The 21982-nt window shown below is 44.3% G+C and overlaps 2 protein-coding genes across 3 annotated transcripts in view; one reads left to right on the top strand and one right to left on the bottom strand.

Moving 5' to 3' along the window:
* The window catches only part of LOC116503304 (zinc-binding protein A33-like), a 902198-nt gene that overhangs the window by 10993 nt on the left and 869223 nt on the right, over positions 1 to 21982 (bottom strand). The window contains exon 1 of one of the 2 annotated variants that reach the window (XM_032209627.1): positions 823 to 1303. The exons of the other annotated variant lie outside the window; for it this stretch is intronic. Coding sequence (XP_032065518.1) covers positions 823 to 1242 — 420 coding nt within the window. The 5' untranslated portion in view covers positions 1243 to 1303. Of the gene's footprint in view, positions 1 to 822; positions 1304 to 21982 lie in introns of those variants that run through there. 2 annotated transcript variants of the gene reach the window in all.
* Positions 10356 to 17328, top strand: LOC116503311. The gene is made up of 3 exons (XM_032209638.1): positions 10356 to 10391; positions 14312 to 14825; positions 16565 to 17328. The coding sequence occupies exons 2-3, from the start codon at positions 14336 to 14338 to the stop codon at positions 17212 to 17214; spliced, it is 1140 nt and encodes a 379-aa protein (XP_032065529.1). The 5' UTR covers positions 10356 to 10391; positions 14312 to 14335; the 3' UTR covers positions 17215 to 17328.

Raw genomic sequence — 21982 nt, 5'->3', positions numbered from 1 at the left:
CTTATGGAATTTTTAGTCTTTCCCTCCCCCTCCCTCCCTCTCTCCCTGCAGGTAAGTCCTCAATTAAGGATTTTGAGACCACAATTGAGCCCAAAATTTCTATTGCTAAGTGAGAAATTTGTTAAATATATTTTGTCCTATTTTACGACCTTTCCTGCTACAGCTGTTAAGTGAATACTGCAATTGTTAAATTAGTAACACAGTTGTTAAGTGCATATGGCTTCCCCATTGACTATGCTTGTCAGACGAACACAAAAGTACATCACTGCAATCATCATAAATATGAACCCCTTACCAAGCATCCAAATGTAAATCACATGACCATAGGGATGCAGTGATGGTCGTAACTGAAAAATGGTCATAAGTCACTTTTTTCACTACCATTGTAACATAGAACAATCACTAAGCAGACTGTTTTAAGTGTGTGTGTATGTCCATGTATGTATGTATGTATGTATGCATGCATATTATTTCATCCACCCACAATCTTCTTTTGACTTCAAGGGAAATCAGAATACAGGCAGCCCTCAGTTTATGACAATTGAGCCCAACATTTCTGTTTCTAACGAAGACAGTTGTTAAGTGAATTTGGCTCCATTTAATGACATTTCTTGCTACAGTGCAGTTGTTCAGTTAGTAACACAGTTGTTAAGTGAATCCATTAGCCACCTAGTGGTTAATATATCAAATAGTGAATCTTCAGGAAGTGGAGAGAGAGAGAGATGAGAGAAAAAGAGAGGGAGAGAGGTTGAGAGAGGGAGAGAAAGAGAGTCTTGTTCAACCAGAGGCCACCTTCTTTCTCCTCCCAGGTCCAGTTCTCACCTGATAGGTCTGAACCGCATTTTTGATGGGCAGGAAATCGTGTCCCCGGTGCTGAGGCAAATCCCGGCAGATGACACAAACGGGCTCCTCATCTTGGTTGCAGAAGAGCTTCAGGGGCTCCTCGTGTTCCTCACAGAAGAACCAGACGGCAGTGCCACTCAGCTGAGCCCTTTCATCCAGCTTCAGAAGCCGGGCCTTCTTGGCCAAGCTGCCGAGGGCTCGGTTCACGTGGCGCAAAGTGAAGGGGTGGCGGCACTCGGGGCAGAGCCCATGACTTTCCCCTTTGGGGATGCAGGGCTCCAGGCAGGAAGCACAGAAACTGTGGCCGCACACCAGTATGTGGGGCTCCCGAAAGAGGGAGAGGCAAATGGGGCACAGCAGGTCTTCGGTGAAACTGGACACTTCTCGTACTGAAGCCATGTTGGTCGATTCAAAGAGAGCCTGAAGAGTTTTCCCAAGTTAGAACTGCTTCTAATTCTTCCTGTTGAATAAACAAAGAATACAATTGAAAGAGACCTTGGAGGTCTTCTAGCCCAACCCCTTGCCCAAACAGAGGACCTTATACCCGGGATGGTGAACCTATGGCACGTGAAGAGCCATTTGTTAGTGCACGCGAGGTGTTGCCCTGTCAGCTCCAGCTTCTTTTGTCCATGGGGCCATTTTTCGCCCTCTGGAGCCTTCAGGGAAGCTCCTGGAGAGCCTCCGGGGAGGCTATTTTCGCCCTCCCCAGGCTCCTAGAAAGCCTCTGGAAAGCTCCTAGAACCTGGGGAGGGTGAAAAAAGTGCTGGGTTGCACGCACAGCATTATGGGTATGGCATGCCCGCGCACGACCTCCCTGTGCTCCACCCGCTTTTGGCACGCGAGCCAAAAAAGGTTAGCCATCACTGCCCTATACCATTCCAGACAAATGGCTGTCCCATTTCTTCTTGAAAACCTCTAATGATGGAGCACCCACAACGTTTAGAAAGGCAAACATTTCACTGGTTAGTTGTTCTCACTGTCAGGAAATTTCTCCTTAATTCTAGGTTGGATCTGTCCTTAACAATTTTCCATCTGTTACTTTCTGTCCTGCTCTGGAGAATAAGCCAACCCTCTCTTGTCTGTGATAGCCCCTCAAGTACTGGAAGACTGAGGCAAAGGGGCGTCTGCCAACCCAGATAGGTTTAGGTTTAGTTTTATTTATATGCCACCCTATTCCCAACGGGACTCAGGGTGGTGCACAAACCCAAGGGGGGGAAAGGGGAACACAAAAACTAGAAATACAAGCATTTAAAAAATAACCAACAGCCACACAAATCGAGAGGGGAAGGGAACTCATCAACCCCAGGCCTGCCGACACAGCCAGGTTTTAACGGCTTTTCGGAAGGCCTGGAGAGAGGTGAGGGTCCGAATCTCTGCAGGGGGTTCGTTCCAAAGGGCTGGAGCTGCGCTTTAGATTAGACTTGGACACCAAAGTCATGAATCCTAAAACTACTTTTCTTTCATGAAACCGCTGGGCGAGATCATTCGACGGCAAGGGATAAAATACCACCAGTATGCGGACGATACACAGCTGTATCTGTCTGCCCCGTGCCAACTCAATGAAGCGATGGACGTGATGAGCCAGGGCCTTGAGGCTGTTAGAGACTGGATGGGGGTTAACAAGCTTGTACTCAATCCAGATAAGACCGAGTGGCTGTTGTGCTTCCCTCCCACTAATTGGCCAAGTGCTCCATCTCTCAGGCTGGGGGGTCAAATACTATGCCCCTCAGTTAGGATCCGCAACTTGGGAGTCCTCCTGGACCCACAGCTGACTTTTGAACATCACTTGTCAGCTGTGACCAGGGGGGCATTTGCCCAGGTTCGCCTGGTACACCAGTTGCGTCCCTACCTGAACCGGGAGGCTCTCACAACAGTCACTCGTGCCATTGTGACCTCTAGGCTGGAGTACTGCAATGTGCTCTACACGGGGCTGCCCTTGAAGAGTATTCGGCGACTTTAGCTGGTCCAGAATGCAGCTGCGCGAGCAATCGTGGGTGCACCTCGTTTCACCCATGTAACACCTATCCTCCGCGAGCTGCACTGGCTGCCTGTTGATCTCCGGGTGCACTTCAAGGTGCTAGTTGTCACCTACAAAGCCCTTCATGGTATTGGATCTGGGTACTTGAGAGACCGCCTACTGCCAATTACCTCCTCTAGACCAATACGATCCCATACATTAGGCCTCCTCCGAATTCCATCAGCCGGTCAATGTCGACTGGCAACTACCCGGAGGAGAGCCTTCTCGGTGGCTGCTCCGACCCTCTGGAACGATCTCCCCGTGGAGATTCGTACCCTCACCACCCTCCAGACCTTCCGCGTAGCCCTTAAAACCTGGCTGTCCCGACAGGCCTGGGGCTGAAGACTTCAACCCCACCCGAATAGTATGACTGTTGCATTTTTTTTTAACGATGTATTGTTTTCATGTATGTAACGTGTTTTGTCCTTCCCTCCCCCCGAATTGTGAGCCGCCCTGAGTCCCCTCAGGGAAAAGGGCGGCATACAAATAAAGTATACAGTACAGTACAGTCTTTCAGGGTTATAGAAACAGAGCCTGCCTTTATCCTAAAGTGAACCAGGAAGGATAAACCCTGAGACATTTTCTCAAATTGCATTCCTATTTTGGACACAGAAATGTCTTATCTCACCGTTGCCTGGGCTGTGTCGCTTCCTCTTCTTCCTTGAGGTGATTCTCACAGCCTGGTGCAGGGCAGAGGGGAAACCCGTCAAAGTGTCAGGCCTGCTGCCAATTAAACCTCTAAATAAAAAACATCCTCAGCCCCATCTGTTGAGAAAGGCATCGTTTTATTAGGAGTGTGTTGCAGTGATGCATAGCCAGAAATGAGTATCACACGCCAAAAGCCCTAAGTTTAACCTTCCCCTCCCTTAGCTACCTCCCATCACCCACCCTGTGCGACCAATCAAGTTCAGGCAGGAGTCTTTTGTAATGGCCAGTTGTGTACAGGAAGGTATGCAGCTAGTATGCCAAGTAACCTTGAAACAGCAACTCCAAGAGATGCAGAACTTAAGTTTTCCTGCTTTCCTCACTGCTGCTGAAACTTAATTTTCATTTCCCCCCTTGCTTTCTTTCCTCCTCCTACCCCTGAATTCATGGCAGTCTGTGGAAGCAGAAGTATAAAATGATAACAACAACAACAACAATATTGGTTAATCTTTGTTGAGATTCACAGCCTTTGGGGCTGGTTAGCAGCTCAACAGCTCGAGTCCTAGCCAAGGACCTAGGAACTGTTAGGGTAACATCGGAGGAATAAGCTGTTCCAAGTAGGATGTGTTTTTTGTAGAATCAGAATGTTCAAGTCTGATTACTACTACTACTACTACTACTACTACTACTACTACTACTACAACTACTACTACTACTAATAATAATAATAATGCCCCTGGGTGGGGCCCGACTAGTAACCAATGCCAAATCCGGCGAAACAACTGGCCGCTGTGATACAATTGTATAATAATACTTTATTTATTAAACATGAAACTCAGTCAACTGAATATTCGAAAATGCACCACAAATACCATTGACTGGTGCTAATGGTTGATACAGGTTGCTGCCAGTGTCCTAGGTATCAACCAAGTACTTTCTTAAATTATACAATGTTCCGAGTAGCTCAGTTCTTTGCAGTTCTGCCTGTGTTATTGCAGGAAGCTGCAATTTGTTGATGTATCTTATAAAATTCTTGGACATGGTACTGTTGGAAGAAATGTCCTTCTGGGTTCGGCTCCTGGTGGAAAAAAGACACTGGAGACATGGAGGCTGCTTGGAAAGATGGTTTTAATGGTGGACAGGACCACATGGCTTGAGTCATGAACAGAAAAGGCAATCACATGCTTCAATGTGGTGGAGAAGAGAAGAGAAGGGAAGGCAAGGAAGGAAGAGAAGCTGAGTCCCTGGTTTTATGCCCTCTCTGGCCTTTGATCTTGAGCTTGTATTCTGATTGGTTGTCAGACTCCCATGGGCCCATGCAGGGTCAACTCTCTAGGCTGCATTTTGAATCTAGGTTTGGTTGAGTTCTAAGATGCCATGTGGCAAGTTGGGTAAAAGGGCCAATATTATCATGCCTTAATCCCATCTTTCTGGAGCTGAAGGGGAAAATTCTTTATTATGTAAAGTAGACTAGCTCAGGTTTTAATGGCTAATTGACAAAGGGGAATGGGCAGGTAGCTGCAAGCAGCTATTCTGTCTTTTAAAACATGTTTCTTTCTTTTCACCTCCAGAGAAATATTCTGCCTTTTCCATATTTCCTACTGTAGGAAGTTATCATCCAGCCCTCCCCCAGAAAAATGAAATATCCTAGGAAATATGGAAAAGGCAGAATATTTCTCTGCATGTGAAAAGAAAGAAGCATGTTTTAAAAGACAGAATAACTGCCTGTAGCTTCCTGCCCATCCGCACTTTGTCAATGGGCCATTAAGAAGGCCAAGCTAGTCCACTTTACATAATAAAGGCTTCTCCACTTCAGCTCCAGGGGGATGGGATTAAAGCATGATAATATTGGCCCCAACTGACCACATGGTATCTGAGAACTCAACCAAACCTGGATTCAAAACACAGCCTAGAGAATTGTCCCTGCATGGCCCCATGGGAGTCTGACAACCAATCAGAATACATTTCTTACACAGGAACAGGAAACAGAGAGGTGGGACTGAACAGGTTATAAAAAAGCCTAGCAAGCCCCTCCCTCAGCCCTTCTCTTCTTCTCTACCAACATTGAAGCATGTGATCACCTTTTCTGTTCAGGGTTCAAGCCTTGTGGCCCTGTCCACCAATAAACCATCTTTCCAAGCAGCCTCCATGTCTCCAGTGTCTTTTTCCCCACTTGGAGCTGAACTCAGAAGGACATTTCTTTCATCACTAGGATACTTCATTTTTCTGGGAGAGGGCTGGGTGATAACTTCCTACAGTACCAAGTGCCCCGATGACAATGGGTATCACTGTTACATGTTTCATCCATAATTATTATGGATAAAATAAATAAAATCCACATTATTATTATTTATTATTATTGTTATTGGTTAATCTTTGGGGAAATTAACAGCAGTTGAAGCTGGTTAGCAGCTCAACAGCTCGAGTCCTAACCAAGGATCTAGGAACTGTTTTATTATTATTGTTGTTGTTGTTGTTGTTGTTATTTCAGCATTCTTCATTTGAAGAAAACTTCAGTGGCCCTGAAGCCTTTAAAAAAACTTTTTACTTTGAAGTAAGAAAAGAATAATTCTGAATTAAATCGTTCAAATTATTGTGCATCCCCAGTTCTTTCCTAAGCAATCACAGAATTCAGGTTTCTGGTCTAGTGTGGGTCTCTTGCTAGAATCGAGAGATGAATGGCAAGAAAATGGGAAGAATAATTTCACAGTCCTAAGGGTTGTGAAGAAAACAAATTCTTAAGACATCTTAGCAAGATGAAAGCAGGAGTGTCGCCCCAAAACTTACAAAGTAACCCAAAGTAGGAAAACAACAACCCCCCTCCCCAAAAGCTAACAAATCCCCAACTCTTCCACCCGTCCCCCGCGCGCCATACCTGCATTCTCCAGTTTGCGAGGTAGGAATTTGCCGCTCCTTTACAGCCACACAACCCTCCGGAGGCTCAGCCGCTTTTGCAAGAAACAACGATCAGCTGCATGCACGCCGAAGGAGGCGCTCACGTGGGGTGGGCGGGTTGCTTGCTTTAAAAATTCAGACGGCGCGGGAAGCCGTCCCTTGCGAAGCTCAAGCGGACTCGCATCCTTCCTAAGATGAAAGGTTTTTTAAAGGTTTCGTTTCCGTTTCGGTTTTGCAGCGATTCCTGCAAATTAGGCGCTTTCCTGGATCAGCTTTTCTATCAAAAGCTGTTCTGGGTGGGTTGATAGATTGGTTGTCTGGAGGGCAGCAAACAAAGAAGATGGGAGGTCCTGGGATGCTTTAGGTAGTTCCTGAGGGCATCTATGGATGCTTTAGGAAGTTTCTGAGGGCAGGAGAGCCGAGGTGGTGCAGTGATTAGAGTGCAGTATTGCAGGCTACTGCAGCTGACTGTTAGCTGCACTTCAAATGTCACCAGGCTCAAGGTTGACTCAGCTTTCCATCATTCATAAAATGAATAAAATAAAACCTTCCATCATTCATAAAATGAGGAGCCGGATTGTTGGGGGCAATAGGCTGACTCTGTAAACCACTTAGAGAGGGCTGTAAAAGCACTAGGTCTAGGAAGTAGTATATGTCTTGTGCTATTGCTATATTTTCTCCCAAATCAAAGCAGTTTTTGGTTTTATAAATGAGCCTCTGGATCTCTGGATAGGGAGACCCCTCAGGGTTTCATCGGTTCTGTCTTGCCTTGCTTTCTTCTCAGATCCTTGAAAGATTCCCATCCAATTCTGCATAAACAGGGATAGAATCAAGATCACGTGAAATGTTAATACCCCTTTATAATGCCTTGGTAAGGCCACACTTGGAATACTGCATTCAGTTTTGGTTGACACAATGTAGAAAAGATGTGGAGACTCTAGAAAGAGCAGAGAAGAGCAACAAAGAGGATTAGGGGACTGGAGGCTAAAACATATGAAGAACAGTTGCTGGAATTGGATATGTCTAGTTTAATGAAAAGAAGGACTAGCTGTGACATGATAGCAGTGTTCCAATATCTCAGGGGTTGCCACAAAGAAGAGGGAGTCAAACTATTCTCCAAGGTATCTGAGGGCAGAACAAGAAGCAATGGGTGGAAACTAATCAAGGAGAGAAGCAACTTAGAACTGAGGAGAAATTTCCTGACAGTTAGAACAATTAATCAGTGGAACAACTTGCCTCCATAAGTTGTGAATGCTCCAACACTGGAAGTCTTTATGAAGACGCTGGATAGCCATTTGTCTGAAACGGTATAGAGTTTCCTGCCTAGGCAGGGGGTTGGACTAGAAGACCTCCAAGGTCCCTTCCAACTCTTCTATTATTTCTGGCAAGGAACAAATCAGTTTCCTGCACCTTTTTTACTTTCAGAGGTTGTAAAAGTTTTCTCATCAAATCAGAAAGTGGGATTTGAGCAGCATGCCACAATACTCAAATCAAGTCCTCAGCCTTTTATTTTATTTTAAAAAAATAATGACTTGGAAAAAACAGAGTGCTGAGCTCCCCTTCTTTTTGGGAATGTTGAGAGATATAAGCCTCTTCTTCCCTTTCTGTCACATATCTCAGTGCCCTCTAGGACCATGGTGGCAAACCTATGGCATGCATGCCACATGTGGCATGCAGAGCCCTCTCTGCGGGCACGTGAGCCATTACCCCAACTCAGTTGCACCACGCATGCACATGCGTCTCCCGCTGGCCAGCTGATTTTCGGGTCTCTGCCACACACGCATGGGGGGGGCAGGGGGCATGCGGGAGACACATGCATATGCACGAGGGGGTCACACACGCATGCGTGGGGGAAGCATGGAGGGGTGCTGTGCACCCCTCCTGTGGCCCGTTTTTGGTCCCAGGAGGCTGCAGGCAGGCCTACTAGGCCCAAAACAGGCAACGGGGAGGTGTGCCACCCCTCTGCCTGTTTTTGGACCCAGGAGGCTGCAGGGAGGCCTAGTAGGCCCAAAATGGGGTGCGTGGGTGTGTGTTGCACACGCATTGCATTATGGGTGTGGGCGCTCGCTCTCAGCATGCGATGACAAAAAGGTTAGCCATCACTGCCCTAGGCCTAGAATGGAAATGTTTCTCTCCAAGTTCACAGTTTCTCTTTGAGAGGGAAAGGCTCCAAATATTCAAAGGAGGACCAAGCCTTTTCTTCATTGTAGTGGCAGAACTGAAATCACACTCTTTCTCCAAAATGGCAGCATTTAGCACTGCTAGAAGGAAGAACCTCAGTTGGCGAAAAGTTTGATGACATTTGATGAAAGGTGTGATTGCGTGCAGCCATAATTGGTTGGTTGAGAAAATCTCTGTGTGCAAATGCTAATTGTACAAAAGGAAGGAGTTTATGCGGTTGGGAAGTTGACTAATTTCCTATTGTTTCCTGAGCATTTCTGTTATGCATTGTATATAGTGTACAAAGTGTCAGTTGAAGTTCTCAGTCTGGTCCTCTGTTGGAGCGGGAAAATACTCTCTCCTGATTGGTTGTTTGGCTGACCAGTTTCCTATAAAAGGAGCTCTGTCAGGTAGGGAGTTCAGTTGCCTCGCAGGCAGTATTGAATAAAGAGCTGTTGGAAGTCATTCTGGGCTCACCTCCATTCTTCACCCAGAACTTAACAGTTCCCATACCAGTAGAAAATAGAAAACAAAGAAGCTGAGATGTCAGGATTCAAACAGTTGGGCACCTGTTGCATAACAGCGAAGTCCATGGGAATGGGAAGCCAGATTCACTTCAGTGATTCACTCAATGAGGCAACAAAGGTCGTAAAATGGGGCAAAACTCAAATGTCTCACTGAGCAACACAAATGTTGGGTTCAATTGTGATCATAAGTCAAAGACCATCTGTATTCATTTACATTTTTTGGCCTCCTGACTCCAGTTGGACTTCTTATCCCAATATAGTTTTCAATTGTTTCAAAGATTGGTGGTGAACAGCATGTTAGCTGAGGAGGAAGAGCTCCTGGTGTTGTTCTAAGCATCAAACCTGGAAAAAGCATGCAGGAAAAAAAAGCAGAAAGGTTATTCTCCAGCAATTGCCCAAGCTTTGAGAAACAATGTGTTGATGAAAGAAATGTCCTTCTGGGTTCAGCTCCAAGTGGGGAAAAAGACACTGGAGACATGGAGGCTGCTTGGAAAGATGCTTTATTATGGACAGGACCACATGGCTTGAGCCCTGAACAGAAAAGGTGATCACATGCTTCAATGTTGGTGGAGAAGAAGAGAAGGAAGGGCTGAGATGCTGAGTCCCTGGTTTTATCCCCCTTTGGCCTTTGATCTTGAGCTTGTATTCTGATTGGTTGTCAGACTCCCATGGGCCCATGCAGGGGCAATTCTCTAGGCTGCATTTTGAATCCAGGTTTGGTTGAGTTCTCAGATGCCATGTGGGGAGTTGGGTAAAGGGCCAATATTATCATGCCTTAATCCCATCCCCCTGGAGCTGAAGTGGAGAACTCTTTATGATGTAAAGGGACTAGCTTTGCCTTCTTAATGGCCCATTGACAAAAGGGGGGAGCCAGGAAGCTGCAGGAAGTTTCTCTTTAAAACGTTTCTCCCTTTTCACATCCAGAGAAATATTCTGCCTTTTCAATATTTCCTAGGATATTTCATTTTTCTGGGAGAGGGATGGGTGATAACTTCCTACAGTGTGAAGGAAAATGAAGTGAAATTCCAAGGTCGTTTTGCTTTGAGAAATGAGGCAGCCCTGTGGCTTTGCAAAGCAGCTCTGAGAGAGACCTTTGCTGGCTCAGTCAGATTTCAAGCAAAGCAAAACATCTTTTCCTTCCTTCCCTCGTTTTAATAATAAACCTCCATCTGTTATTAATTTTAGAGGCAGAAGAGGGCGCTAGTGCTTAGAAGAGAGGGAGCTTTGAAAGTCCTCCTATAGTACGATTTAGAAACAGAAACTAAATAATTTGTTTTTTTCATTTGGTAGCACACTCCGGCGAGGTAAGAATATTTTTCTCTCAATCTTTTGCAAGCTTATAAAATGAGCACAAAATATTTGCTTTTTGGGTAGTTTGTTTTTATTTTGATAGTTTTAGCCAAACTGCTTTTGTTTTCTTAAATATCAATGGGTTCTAATTAAGACATTCCTCTAAGTTAATTTAAGGGAACTAGTTTAGTGTGCTAGTTAAGGCATCGGGCTAGAAACTGGGAGACTGTGAGTTTTAGTGATGCCTTAGACGTGAAGCCAACTAGGTGATCTTGGAACAGTCCCCCTCCCTCGGTCCTAGAAAGAAAAGGCAGACAAGGGCAAACTGCTTCCAAAATCTTGCCAAGAAATCCAGGAATTGCCAGGAATCAATAGTGACTGGAAGGCAACTGAGTCCATTTATCCCAACTTGGTAAATACAGTTCTTTATCTGTCATTGAAGAATCCCTGTGACCAAGGATGGAGAGATTAACTATTTCTCTTGTAAGGAGGAGAAATTGTAAATGCGAAAATCCTCCTGTTCACAGCTTTTTAAGACACTCAAAGAAATCAATCAATCAGAATGGAGCTGGAAGGGACCTTGGAGGTCCTCTAGTCCACCCCCCTGCTCAAGCAGGAGACTTTATACAATTTAAGACAAGTGGCTGTCCAGTAAAACCCCTTAAAAACCTTCTAAAAACCTCCAGTGATGAAGCACCCAGAATTTCTGGAGGCAAAGCTGTGCTGCTGGTTAATTGTTCTCACTGTTAGGAAGCTTTTCCATAGTTGCTTATCTCCTTGATTAGTTTCCATCCATTGTTTCTTGTGTTGAAAGAAATGTCCTTCTGGGTTCGGCTCCAAGAGTGAGGGACGTGTGAGAAAAATATATTTGATGTTCTACTCTTGCCTTCAGCTAGAGATCCCCAATGTTTTGAAGTTAGGAACCAACTTGGAATTTTAACTGAACCTAATTGACACCAAAATCCACCTTCTCAAAGTTTTCTTTTTACGGTGTCCATAGATCCATGGATAGAGATTGATACTGTGAACGGGGCTTTTCAAGTTCCTTATGAAAAAAAAATATTGAAAAAGTTCCTTATCTAAGTCTCCTAGCAGTCATGGGATAAGAAGATTTTTTATGTGGTGAAATCAGAAAGCAAGAAATAGGATTAATTAGTGGGGGTAAGGGTTCTTGGGAAAGGAATTTAAAAATTGCTGCTTTTAAATTGTTCATAAATTATTTTGACTTGAAAGCATTGAACATTCCTGGATGATAGCAACCTTTTCAAGGAATCAGAAACCAAAATGATTCTGAACCATTCCGGAAAGATCACTTTGAACCCAGTGAAAGGTCAACAGAATAGCAAAAGCCATTTGTAAGTAAGAAACAACCTGGGTCAGATGTTTTGGCTGGCCCACCAAACAGCTGCCATCAGCCTCCTCTTGGTCTAGAGATAGTTTTGCCTGACATTGGGGGCCTTTTGTAGCACAGAGGTCAGGTAAACTTATTATCTATAGAGCTGTAGTGACGCAGTGGTTAGAGTGCAGTATTGCAGGCTACTTCTGCTGACTGCCGGCTGCCTACAATTTGGCAAATCGAATCCCACCACGCTCAAGGTTGACTCAGCCTTCCATCCTTCCGAAGTGGGTAAAATGAGGTTTGTTGGGGGCAATAGGCTGACTCTAAACCGTTTAGAATAAGCTGTACAAGCACTGTGAAGCTGTATATAAGTCTAAGTGCTATTGCCATCTTGTACGTTGTATAAAAATGAAGCAGGATGATTCAGCTTCTCTAGAGCAGGTCTAGTTATGAGTCATGGCTGTCCCTGGTCAGGCTTCAGAGGGTGGGATTCAGACAGCCTCCTCCTCCTCTTTGCAACTGGGTCTACTTTAAAGGGACGATGCACCACAGTTCCTTCTCTTGGGGAAATTCACGAACATGAGAATCCAATTTTAATATTCTTCTCTTGCCTTCAGCTAGCGCTCCACAATGTTTTTAGAAGAAGTTAGGTAAAAGCAAGAAACGTGGGGGAATTGAGGGGGTTGTCTGAAGCTGGACTTGGCATGCCATTCTTAATGTTTACACATGGGCTTTGAAGATCTCCTCAGCAGAAACCCAAAAGTGTTTTGTTTTTTTTCCAAAAGCCAGCTGGACTTTCTTGTTTTTTTCTTTGAAAACACTTCATTTCTTACCCAGGAAGCTTCCTCAGTTCAGTGAAGAAGCTTCTTGGATGAGAAGTGAAACGTTTTCAAAGAGAAAAAAGAAAGGAAGAAAGTCCAGCTGCCTTTTGGAAAACTACTTTTGGGACCACCGTGACCTGGAAGACTGAGAATCTCCACAGACATTCCTCGAAGAAAGGACAGGTAGAAGAACTAGGCCAAGATAGAACGTTTTAATGTACCACTGATTCCAGAGGTCATGTTTCGTCAAAGGGCTTGTCACCACAGTAATTGCAGGTAGTCCTCAAGTTACAACAGTTCATTTAGTGACCATTTGAAGTTACAACGGCACTGAAAAAAGTCACTTATGACCGTTTTTCACATTTATGCCCATTGCAACATGCCCATGGTCACATGATCAAAATTCAAACTCTTGGCACCTGACTTGTGTTTGTGACAGTTGCAATGTCCCAGGGTCATGTGACTACCTTTTGTGACTTTCTAACAAGCAGAGTCAATAGGGAAGCCAGAGTCACTTAACATCTGGGTTATTAATTTTACACCTCCAGTGATTCAATTCAATTCAAACCTTTGTCAGAGTACAACATGTGTACAATAAGATTGGCTGAGCCTCCCTTCATGCAACCCCCCCCCAACACAATACAACTCACAGTGAAAGACCCAAAAAAAATCCCTAGCCCAGTGAATCCTACTAAGTCGTTAAGATTCATTTAACGACTGTGGCAGGAAAGATCATAAAATGGGGCAAAATTCACTTAACAAGTGTCTCACTTAACAACAATTTGGGTTCAATTGTGGTCGTAGGTCGAGGGCTACTTGTATTAATTCTTGCCACTTTGACTCTTGGCAGTTACTTGGACAAGTCCCTGCAGTATATTTGGCATTATTTTTTTCAGAAGTAGCTTGCCATTTGCTTTCTCTTTCCTAGGGTGAGAGAGAAGGTCTGGCCTAAGATCATCCAGTTGGTTTTTATGCCTAAGGCAGGACTAGAACTCAAGATCTTCTAATTTCTAATCTGGTGCTTTTAACCAGTATACCTAATTTGTGCTCATATAGTACCAAAGGTCAGAAGAAAGTTCAGTGTTGGTATCTTCCACCCAAGAGCTGGTGGCCTAGCAGTTAAGACGATGGGCTGTCAACCGTAAGATCAGCAGTTCTAGACCCAAGTAGTAATGTATGATGGGGTGAGCTTCCATTCTTGTCCCAGCTCTGCCAACCTAGCAGTTTGAAAACATGTAAATGCAAGTAGATAAATAGATACCACTTCAGTGGGAAGATAACAGAATGGGCCTTGGGGGCACAGTGGTTAGAGTGCAGTACTTCAGGCTACTTTTGCTGACTGCCGGCTGCCTGCAATTTGGCAGTTCAAATCCCACCAGGCTCAAAGCTGACTCAGCCTTCCAAGATTGGTAAAATGAGGACCCAGTTAGTTGGGGGCAAATATGCTGACTCTGTAAACCGTTTAGAGAGGGCTGTAAAGCACTGTGAAGTGGTATATAAGTCTAAGTGCTATTGTTATTGCTATTCTGTATGCGTCAGTGTATAGTCAGTCTGGCCACCTCACCACGGAAGTGTTTTTGGACAAAGCTGGATCCCTTGGCTAGGAAATGGGGATGAGCACCATTTCCTAGAGTCAGACTTGACTGGACAGGGCAAATCTTTACCGATCTTCTGTCTTTTGGAGCCTAAGGCACACCATTAGTTATATCATGAATCAGATCCCACCTTCTCTTTGAAATCTGCCTCGTGTTTTTTTTTCCCCTCTGCAAACCAGGCTCTGCTGTGATTCAGTGAAAATATGGCCCTTGTACAAAGACATGCCCATGACAAGACATTTGAAAAAGAAGTCAGACACCATTTCAACCAAGGAATATGTGAGTTAACCTCTGTGGTCAAGTGTCTGTACCAAGCAAAGGAAGATGTTGACTTTTACATAGATCTAAAGGAGCACATTGAGAAGGCTACGGAGGAGTTGGGCAGGACAGAAGAATTGATCCTGTGGGACCTGAAGAATGTGGATTCAACGACTTCCGAGATTATGGTCTCAAAGAAAAAACTCGTGGATGAACAGAAAGCCAAAGAGAGCGAGCTTGTCAATTTCCAGAACCTTCAGAAGGATTTGCAAAAACGGGGTGAGTTGCAAAGAGAAGACTATAAACACCAAAAAGCAATGAAGGAAAAAGCAAAAAGGGATAGAGAACGCGCAATGGAAGAAATGAGAGAACAAGAAAGGCGGAAAAATAAGGCCTTGTGGTTCATGTTGGTACCATTTGTGGGAATTATTATTGGTGAGTATTAACAACACCCTAAATATGTCAAAAACATGCGCTGGATGAAATACTTTGGGGTGCTCAGGCACACAATTGACTGATCTCTCATTAAAGCAACCACATCTCTTTTAGGCTTCCGTGGAGTTGACTTAATGAGTCACACTGATACCATATGTCAGGGTTCTATGTAATACACTCATAACAAGCAGAACTCTGAGGCAAGCAGTTTCCTCAAAGAACAGGTTTATTGGATATATCACATTGGCACTGGCTAGTGAAAACCGACTCTAAAGGTTCCCACGGTTTTTAACTAATTAAAAGTAAAAGTTTTCCTCCTTTCCCAAAAAATCAGTCACATGGTCCAATGAAGGTGCTTCTGGTTGCTTGGGAACTTCACTCCTCCTCTCTTCAACCACCTGTGGGAATGTCCTTGGTCCACAGGGGAAAGTTTTTTGTTTTGTCTACAAAACCCCAGCTATCTCTAGTTCCCCCCCCCCCATCCCTCAGCTCCAGCATGGCAGTACTGAAACCTCCAAAATGGCCTCAATCAGGCTAGCTTCAGAATTGACACCATGCTTGCTTTAATAAGCTGGTTTCCTTGCGGTCTCTCATCCAAATGTTAACTAGACTCAACCCTGCTTAGTTGTCAGGCCTGCAGCCATCTTTTCTTTTGAGTCTTTGGCCTGCCACACTTTCTATTATTCTACTATGCATTTTCTATTGTGGGGATTGTAGGAGTGAGATGCGATGTAGCCATAACAAAATTCTTTCTAGAAAGCCAAGGTCATCCTTTGTCTTTGCACCTGACCGGAACTGGATGGGTGGAACTGCCAGCATGGCAGTGGGAGATTGGACCGTGTGATGGACTTGTGGGTGTGGGGGCAAGATCTTGAACTTTCAACTGGGTGAGGAAAACTGGGGAGCTTTCAGATTTGGGCTTTCCCAGATACGCCAACATGGCTCTCCTAATAAATTGGACCTTTGCCTTGGACTCTGATTTACTTTTGGATGCTATTTGGAAAACTGACATTAGGTTTCTTCCAGATCAGCGAAGATTGGTCTTCTGATAGGTAATTGCAGAATTGAACACATGGTTTTGACATATTGTAGGCCACTTGCATTTGGCCTACAATATGGGTGTGACTTTTATGGTGAGACTACGGATTCCTATCTCTTTAGCTCAGGATGCAAATTGTTGCTGGCCGATTAAATTTTAATACAGGTAGTCCTTGACGTATGACCACAAATGAGCCCAAAATTAGTAGTGTGAAGTGAGACCCTTATTAAGTGAGTTTTGTCCCCTTTTACAGCCTTTCTTGCCACAGTTGTTAAGTGGATCACTGTGATTGATAGTGAGACGGTTGTTAAATGAATCTGACTTCTCCATTGACTTTGCTTTTCCAAAGGTGACCAAAAGTGATTATGTAACCTGGGGAAACAGCAACAGTCATAAATATGAACCAGATGCCAAGCATCTGAAGTTGGATCACACGATCATGGGGATGCTGCAAAGGTCGTAACTGTGAAAAACAGTCATAAGTCCCTTATGTGAATTAGCCACATTGGCAAGTTGGCTGCAATGAGTTGGCTGTGGCAAGTTGTGCTACCTAGATTCCCAAGCTGAGACATGATAGTTCAGCTGCTGCCACAGTTAAAGAGCAAGGAATCTTCTAAATGTATGTGGAACGATCTTGGTTGGAAAAACTTGTTGGCTACCTGTTAACATCCCCTGATTTTTGTCTTTGTCTCATTATCAGGGGGTATTCAGGCTATCGACGCTCACATGTCTCAGAAGGCAGCTGAGGAAAAGGCCGATGAGGCACAGGAAATGGTAAACGATTATCATGCCAAGGAACAGAAGGCTCTGGACCAAGTTGCCAAATGTGAGAACCAGTTGAAATATCAAGAAAGTCAAATTGAGGATACCCGGAAAAAACTTAAAGAGATGGAAGAGCAAAAAAAGCAGCTGACCAAGTTCCACAAGGATGTTCTGAGTCTGCAGGAGGCCCTCAGGGCCTGCTCCAACCTGGTGGGGACCCTGCATTCTGAAGCCAATGCGGTTCGGATGACAAGCCAGTATGTGTTCATTTACAATGCCTTGAAGCCTCAAATCGATAGTATTACGCATCACATGCTTCCCTTCCTGGATGCAAAAAATCCCGAGCACCGGCTGCTGGACTGCCCCAAGATCAGACAAAGTATCAAGAAATTGCAGTCTTTCTCTGAGACCCCAAGTACTTTGGCCAGAAATACTTACACTGTTAAGGAAATGCTCGATGACAAGGATGTGCATAGATACTTTGTCATTGGTTTTGTCATCCTGGCCTTGCTCTGGGCAACTGGCTTGTACAAAATCCTTCTGGTTATTTTAATTGGCTGTATCGTTTTCTGTTTCCTCGCTAAGTAGCTCTCTATTTAAGGAGCACCTCCCATTCTGTGAATCTGCTCCAATACAGATAGTCCTCGACTTACAACCACAATTGAGCCCAAAACTTAAGTTGCTAAGTGAGAAATTTGTTATGTGAGTTTGCCCCACTTTACGACCTTTCATGTTGCAGTTGTTAAGCGAATCACTGCAGTTGTTAAATTAGTCACGTTAAGTTGTTAAATGAGTGATGTTAAGTTGTCCCCATTGACTTTGCTTGTTGGAAGGTCGCAAAGTGATCACATGACCCCATAACATTGCAACCGTCATAAATGTGAGTCGATTTTCCAGCATTCAAATGTAAATCACATGACGATGAGGATGCTGCAACAGTCATAAGTGTGAAAAATGGTCATAAATCACTTTTTTCAGTGCCGTTGTAACTTTGAATGGTCATTAAGTGAACTGTTCTAAGTCAAGGACTACCTGTATTTATATCAGCAGGAAAGATCGTTTGAGGATGCTTCTACGGCCAAAAAAACTGGCCCAGGCCAGATGAGGCCTTTCTGGAAGTTTCCAGGCTGCACATGCCCTTCCAGGGGAGTTGTTCTTGGCCCCTACATTAGTAGAAAAATGGAAAGAAGACACAATATATTTCTTTTAGCAAATTTAGATCAGCTAATATACAGGTGGTCTCAACTTATGACCACAATTGAGTCCAAAATTTATATTGTTAAGTGAAAAATTTGTCAAATGAGTTTTTCCCCGTTTTATTATTTTTCTTGCCATATTTGTTAAGTGAATCACTGCAGTTATTAAATTAGTTACATGGTTGTTAAATGAATCTGGTTTCCCCATTGACTTTGCTTGTCAGAAGTTCGCAAAAGGTGATCACATGACCCCAAGACTGCAACCGTCATAAATATGAGTCAGTTATCAAACATGCAAATGTAAATCACATGACCCTGGGGATGTTGCAATGGTCATAAGTGTGAAAAATGGTCATAAGTCACTTTTTCAGTGCTGTAGTAACTTTGGTCACTAAGCGAACTGTCGTAAGTCAAAGACTACCTGTAATTATGCGACTTATATTTTTTGCTTTAAACTATTTTTGTTTTAAATATTATCAATTGCTTTCTCTTTATAAAAACACAATGGTGGGCTATTAATCCAGTAAAGTAGGGATGTCAAACTTGCGGCCTGCGGGCCGGATGCGTCATGCGTTGGCCACACCAACCCCCGGTTTAGCGAAGGGGGGGAAAGTCGTGATATGTCGTGTGTTGACGTGGCAACGGAAGTTTGACACCCCTACAGTAAAGGAAAAAAATAGTTGTAATTAACCTATAAACTCCTAAACTCTCAGTTTGCCTGCTTGTAACCTTCAATTGGGGGAAGTTATACGTTAGAGGGAAACAGTTTTTGAATCAACATAACTCAAATGGGCTAACTTAAAGAATGCATCGAAAATTTGGGATTCATTATTGAAATTTGGGGAAATCGGGGCTGCTTCAGCACCACTGCGCCTTCTGACTACATTTCCCAGAAACCCAGAGCTTGTGTGGTGCAAGGCAGCGATGTCATATTTCCACCCTCTTTTCCACCACTCTCTGATCTCTGCACCTAATTGGCTGGTGGCAATGCCCAACGGACAAATGGCGATTGGCTATTTTTGAACCAAGGCTAAAGTTTGAAATCTCTTAATGGAGCTGGAGAGCAACTTGGAAGTCTGCTGACAAGGCATAGCTGGCTGGAGGGTGTTGCTGTCGATGGGTCAGCCCTCTTCCTTCCTAGAAGGAAGGAGCCCTTGGGTACATACCAGGATGGGGAATGGGGGTGCAGTTTTCCTTGGGGTTCATAGTTTTCACCAGTTTGTGCTAATATGATGTTTCCAATAAAATTGTTCTCTGAGGAATCGATCTGCCTTGGAGTTTTGCTTTTAGTGGGTGCATTACTTGAATGTTGACAACATGGCCTATACCCGTGATGGTGAATGAGGGCATGCACGCCATCACCAGCTGTTCTTCTGGTTTACAGCGTCCATGTGGCCATTTTTAATCTGTTTTCCAGGCCATTTTCCAGCTGTTTTTTAGGTCAAAAATGGCTCGAAAAAGGCCTGAAATTTCCTTGAAGAATGGCCCAGAAAATGGCCTGTTTTTTGGCCGTTCTCCGGACTGTTTCAGGAAATTTTCAGGCCATTTTTCAAGCCATTTTTGACCCCATAATCAGCTGGAAAACGGCATGAAAACAGCCCCCAAAGCGGCCAAAAATCAGGCACGTGCGTGCCAGCTAGCTGTTCTTCAGGTTTTTGATGCTCCAACACATGCACACGTGTTCTGGTTTGGGCACTCGGTGCTGAAAAGGTTCGCCATCCCTGGCCTATACCATTGATTTTGATTCTCGGAGCCAGCCGTGAAGCACACAAATGACAATAAGGTGACTTCAGGGACCAGTGACGTGCGGTGAGGTTTATGGCTGGTGAGGCACTGACACAGTGGTGGGTTTCAAATTTTATTAGACTTGTGGACTTCAACTCCACAGCCAGGCATGCTCAGTTCCGATTTAAAGCAACAGCACTTGTTTTTCTCCTTTGCGAAAAGTTTCCTTCATTCTTTTTCTTCTCCCTCCCTCTCCTTCCTCCCTCTTCCTCCCTTCCCCCTCTCTCAAACAGACACACGCACACAGAGAAGTTGGATTGGACTATCTCTCCTACCCCCTTCCCTCTCTCACTCACTCAAACAAACACAAAAGTTGGATTGGATATATTTTCCAATGGACCACTCACCGTTGATGACTCTGCTTAACTGTTTAAAAAGCCTCTAAAAAGTGCCCTCTACAGGAGGAGGCAGGGGAACGATGTGCCTCACCTACGTCAGGATTTTTTGGGCTTTTAATCCTTGCTTAACTCTGCTTAAGTGATCATAAAACGCCCAAAGGCAGACTAGATGAGGCACGTCGATCTCCTGTCTCCTCCTGTAGAGGGCGCTTTTTAGAGGCTTTTTTAAACAGTTAAGCAGAGTCATCCATGGTGACTGGCAGCAACTAGCTCAGCCTGACCTCAGCTCTTGCCTTTTTCCTTTTACATTTTTTTTTTTCTTTTCATGATGACAGTGGTGAGGCTCTGCCTCCCCTGCCTCCCTTGACTGCACGTCCCTGTCAGGGACACTGCAACAGTCTTAAGTGCAAGGACCAGCTGTAAAATTACTTTTTTGTTGCCAGATAGCTTTGAATGCTCACTAAATGGGGCAGTCAGTCAGCGAGGACTTTCTATAGGAAATTTCCAACAGCAGGGTCACAAAGCTGTATCAATCCAGCCACAACTGGGTCACCATCATTTGTGGTTATTTGTGTGCATGTGTCCGTCCAACATCTTGCTTTTTGCTTCTGCATATGCGCAGAAGCATTTTGTTTTATTACTGCGCATGCTTCCTAAGGGAACCGGCGGTAGCAGCAGCCGAAACCCACCCCTGGGGTGTGTGTGTGTGTGTGTGTGTGTGTGTGAAGAGACCAATTTCAAAGTAAGCCCCTGTACAGTACATAGTCCTAGCCGTCTCAAAATCATTGGCCTAAAGCCCTAGTTCTGACTGCAGATAGTCATTTCAAAGTTTTAAAAAGGGGCCTCTCAGAGGAAAATGAAATGTTGCAAAACTTCCTGTTCTAATCTGTTTGTGCTCAGAAGAAAAAAAGGGTATAGGCTGTCTGGGAAATCCTCTATATACTGACCTTAAATTGCTTATTTCCCCTGCTACAAAGAAAGCCAGAGTAAGCAACTACTGCTGAATTTCCATCCGTTACGGGTAGTCCTCCACTTATGACCACAACGGAGCCCAGCATTTTCTGTTGCTAAGTGAATCACTGCAATTGTTAAATTGGTAACACGGTTGTTGAGTGAATCTGGTTTTCCCATTGACTTTGCTTGTCAGATAGTCACAAAAGGTGTTCACCTGACCCTGGGACATTGCAACCGTCATAAATGTGAGTCAGTTATTAAATGTGAGTCACGTGACCATGGAGGTGCTGCAGTGGTCATAAGTGTGAATAATGGTGATGAGTCACTTTTTTCAGTGCTGTTGGAACTTTGGTTACCAAGAACTACCTGTATAAGGAGATTCTCAGTCATCCAAGTTGTGGTTGTCCCAAAGGTGCTTTTTCAAGAGGCAACTGGGCTTTCTGGTGTGTTTTTTTTTGGGGGGAAGATGTTTCGCTTCTTTCATCCAGGAAACCTGTTCCGTCAGAGCTAAAAAGGCATTTTGGGGGTTTGGGCGCGCACATGCACTTTTGGCCTGGAAAAGGTTAGCCATCACCAGTATCGAGTCCAAGGTCTCTTCCAACTCAGTTATTTTGCATGTTGTTATTCTTTCATCCTCCCAGCAAAAAAAGATAACCTGATGTTAAGGCATGTAGTGGTGCCTGGTAGAGATGAAGCCTGTTGCCCACAATACGTTGGATCTCTTTAATGCAGCTGCCAACTGCCAACTAAGGTGGGGAAGCTTAGAAAAACCTCAGAGGTTAAGCCGAAATGAAATTCCTCCCCTCTTACACCTGTACAACCCACAGGTACACCATACAAATCTTGAGAGTCTGCTAAATGAAATAATAATTAGCATAGTATCTGACCCACAACTTTTGCCCTTGAAGATTTTCAGTTCAGTTTTTCGGGTGTGGCAAATCCGAATGCCCGCTTTTCCTAGCTTGTGTCTTCAGTTCTGCCACTGAAGAGAATTTTTTTTCTCCACTTATGGAATTGTGATTATTTTAAGCTGTAAGTGTGAAGAGGCCCAAGGTCACCAAACTGGCTTTGTGCCTAAGGCAG

This window comes from Thamnophis elegans, chromosome 2 (assembly GCF_009769535.1).
Source record: "Thamnophis elegans isolate rThaEle1 chromosome 2, rThaEle1.pri, whole genome shotgun sequence".
In the NCBI taxonomy this organism is placed as follows: domain Eukaryota; kingdom Metazoa; phylum Chordata; class Lepidosauria; order Squamata; family Colubridae; genus Thamnophis; species Thamnophis elegans.
This window is presented reverse-complemented; position numbering and strand designations above follow the sequence as displayed.

Bases quoted from the DNA above. Each gene is read 5' to 3' on its own strand.
- LOC116503311 (XM_032209638.1), top strand. From the start codon at position 14,336: ATGGCCCTTGTACAAAGACATGCCCATGACAAGACATTTGAAAAAGAA. The intron at 14,826-16,564 runs GTGAGTATTAAC...TCTCATTATCAG, and splicing joins ATTTGTGGGAATTATTATTG to GGGGTATTCAGGCTATCGAC.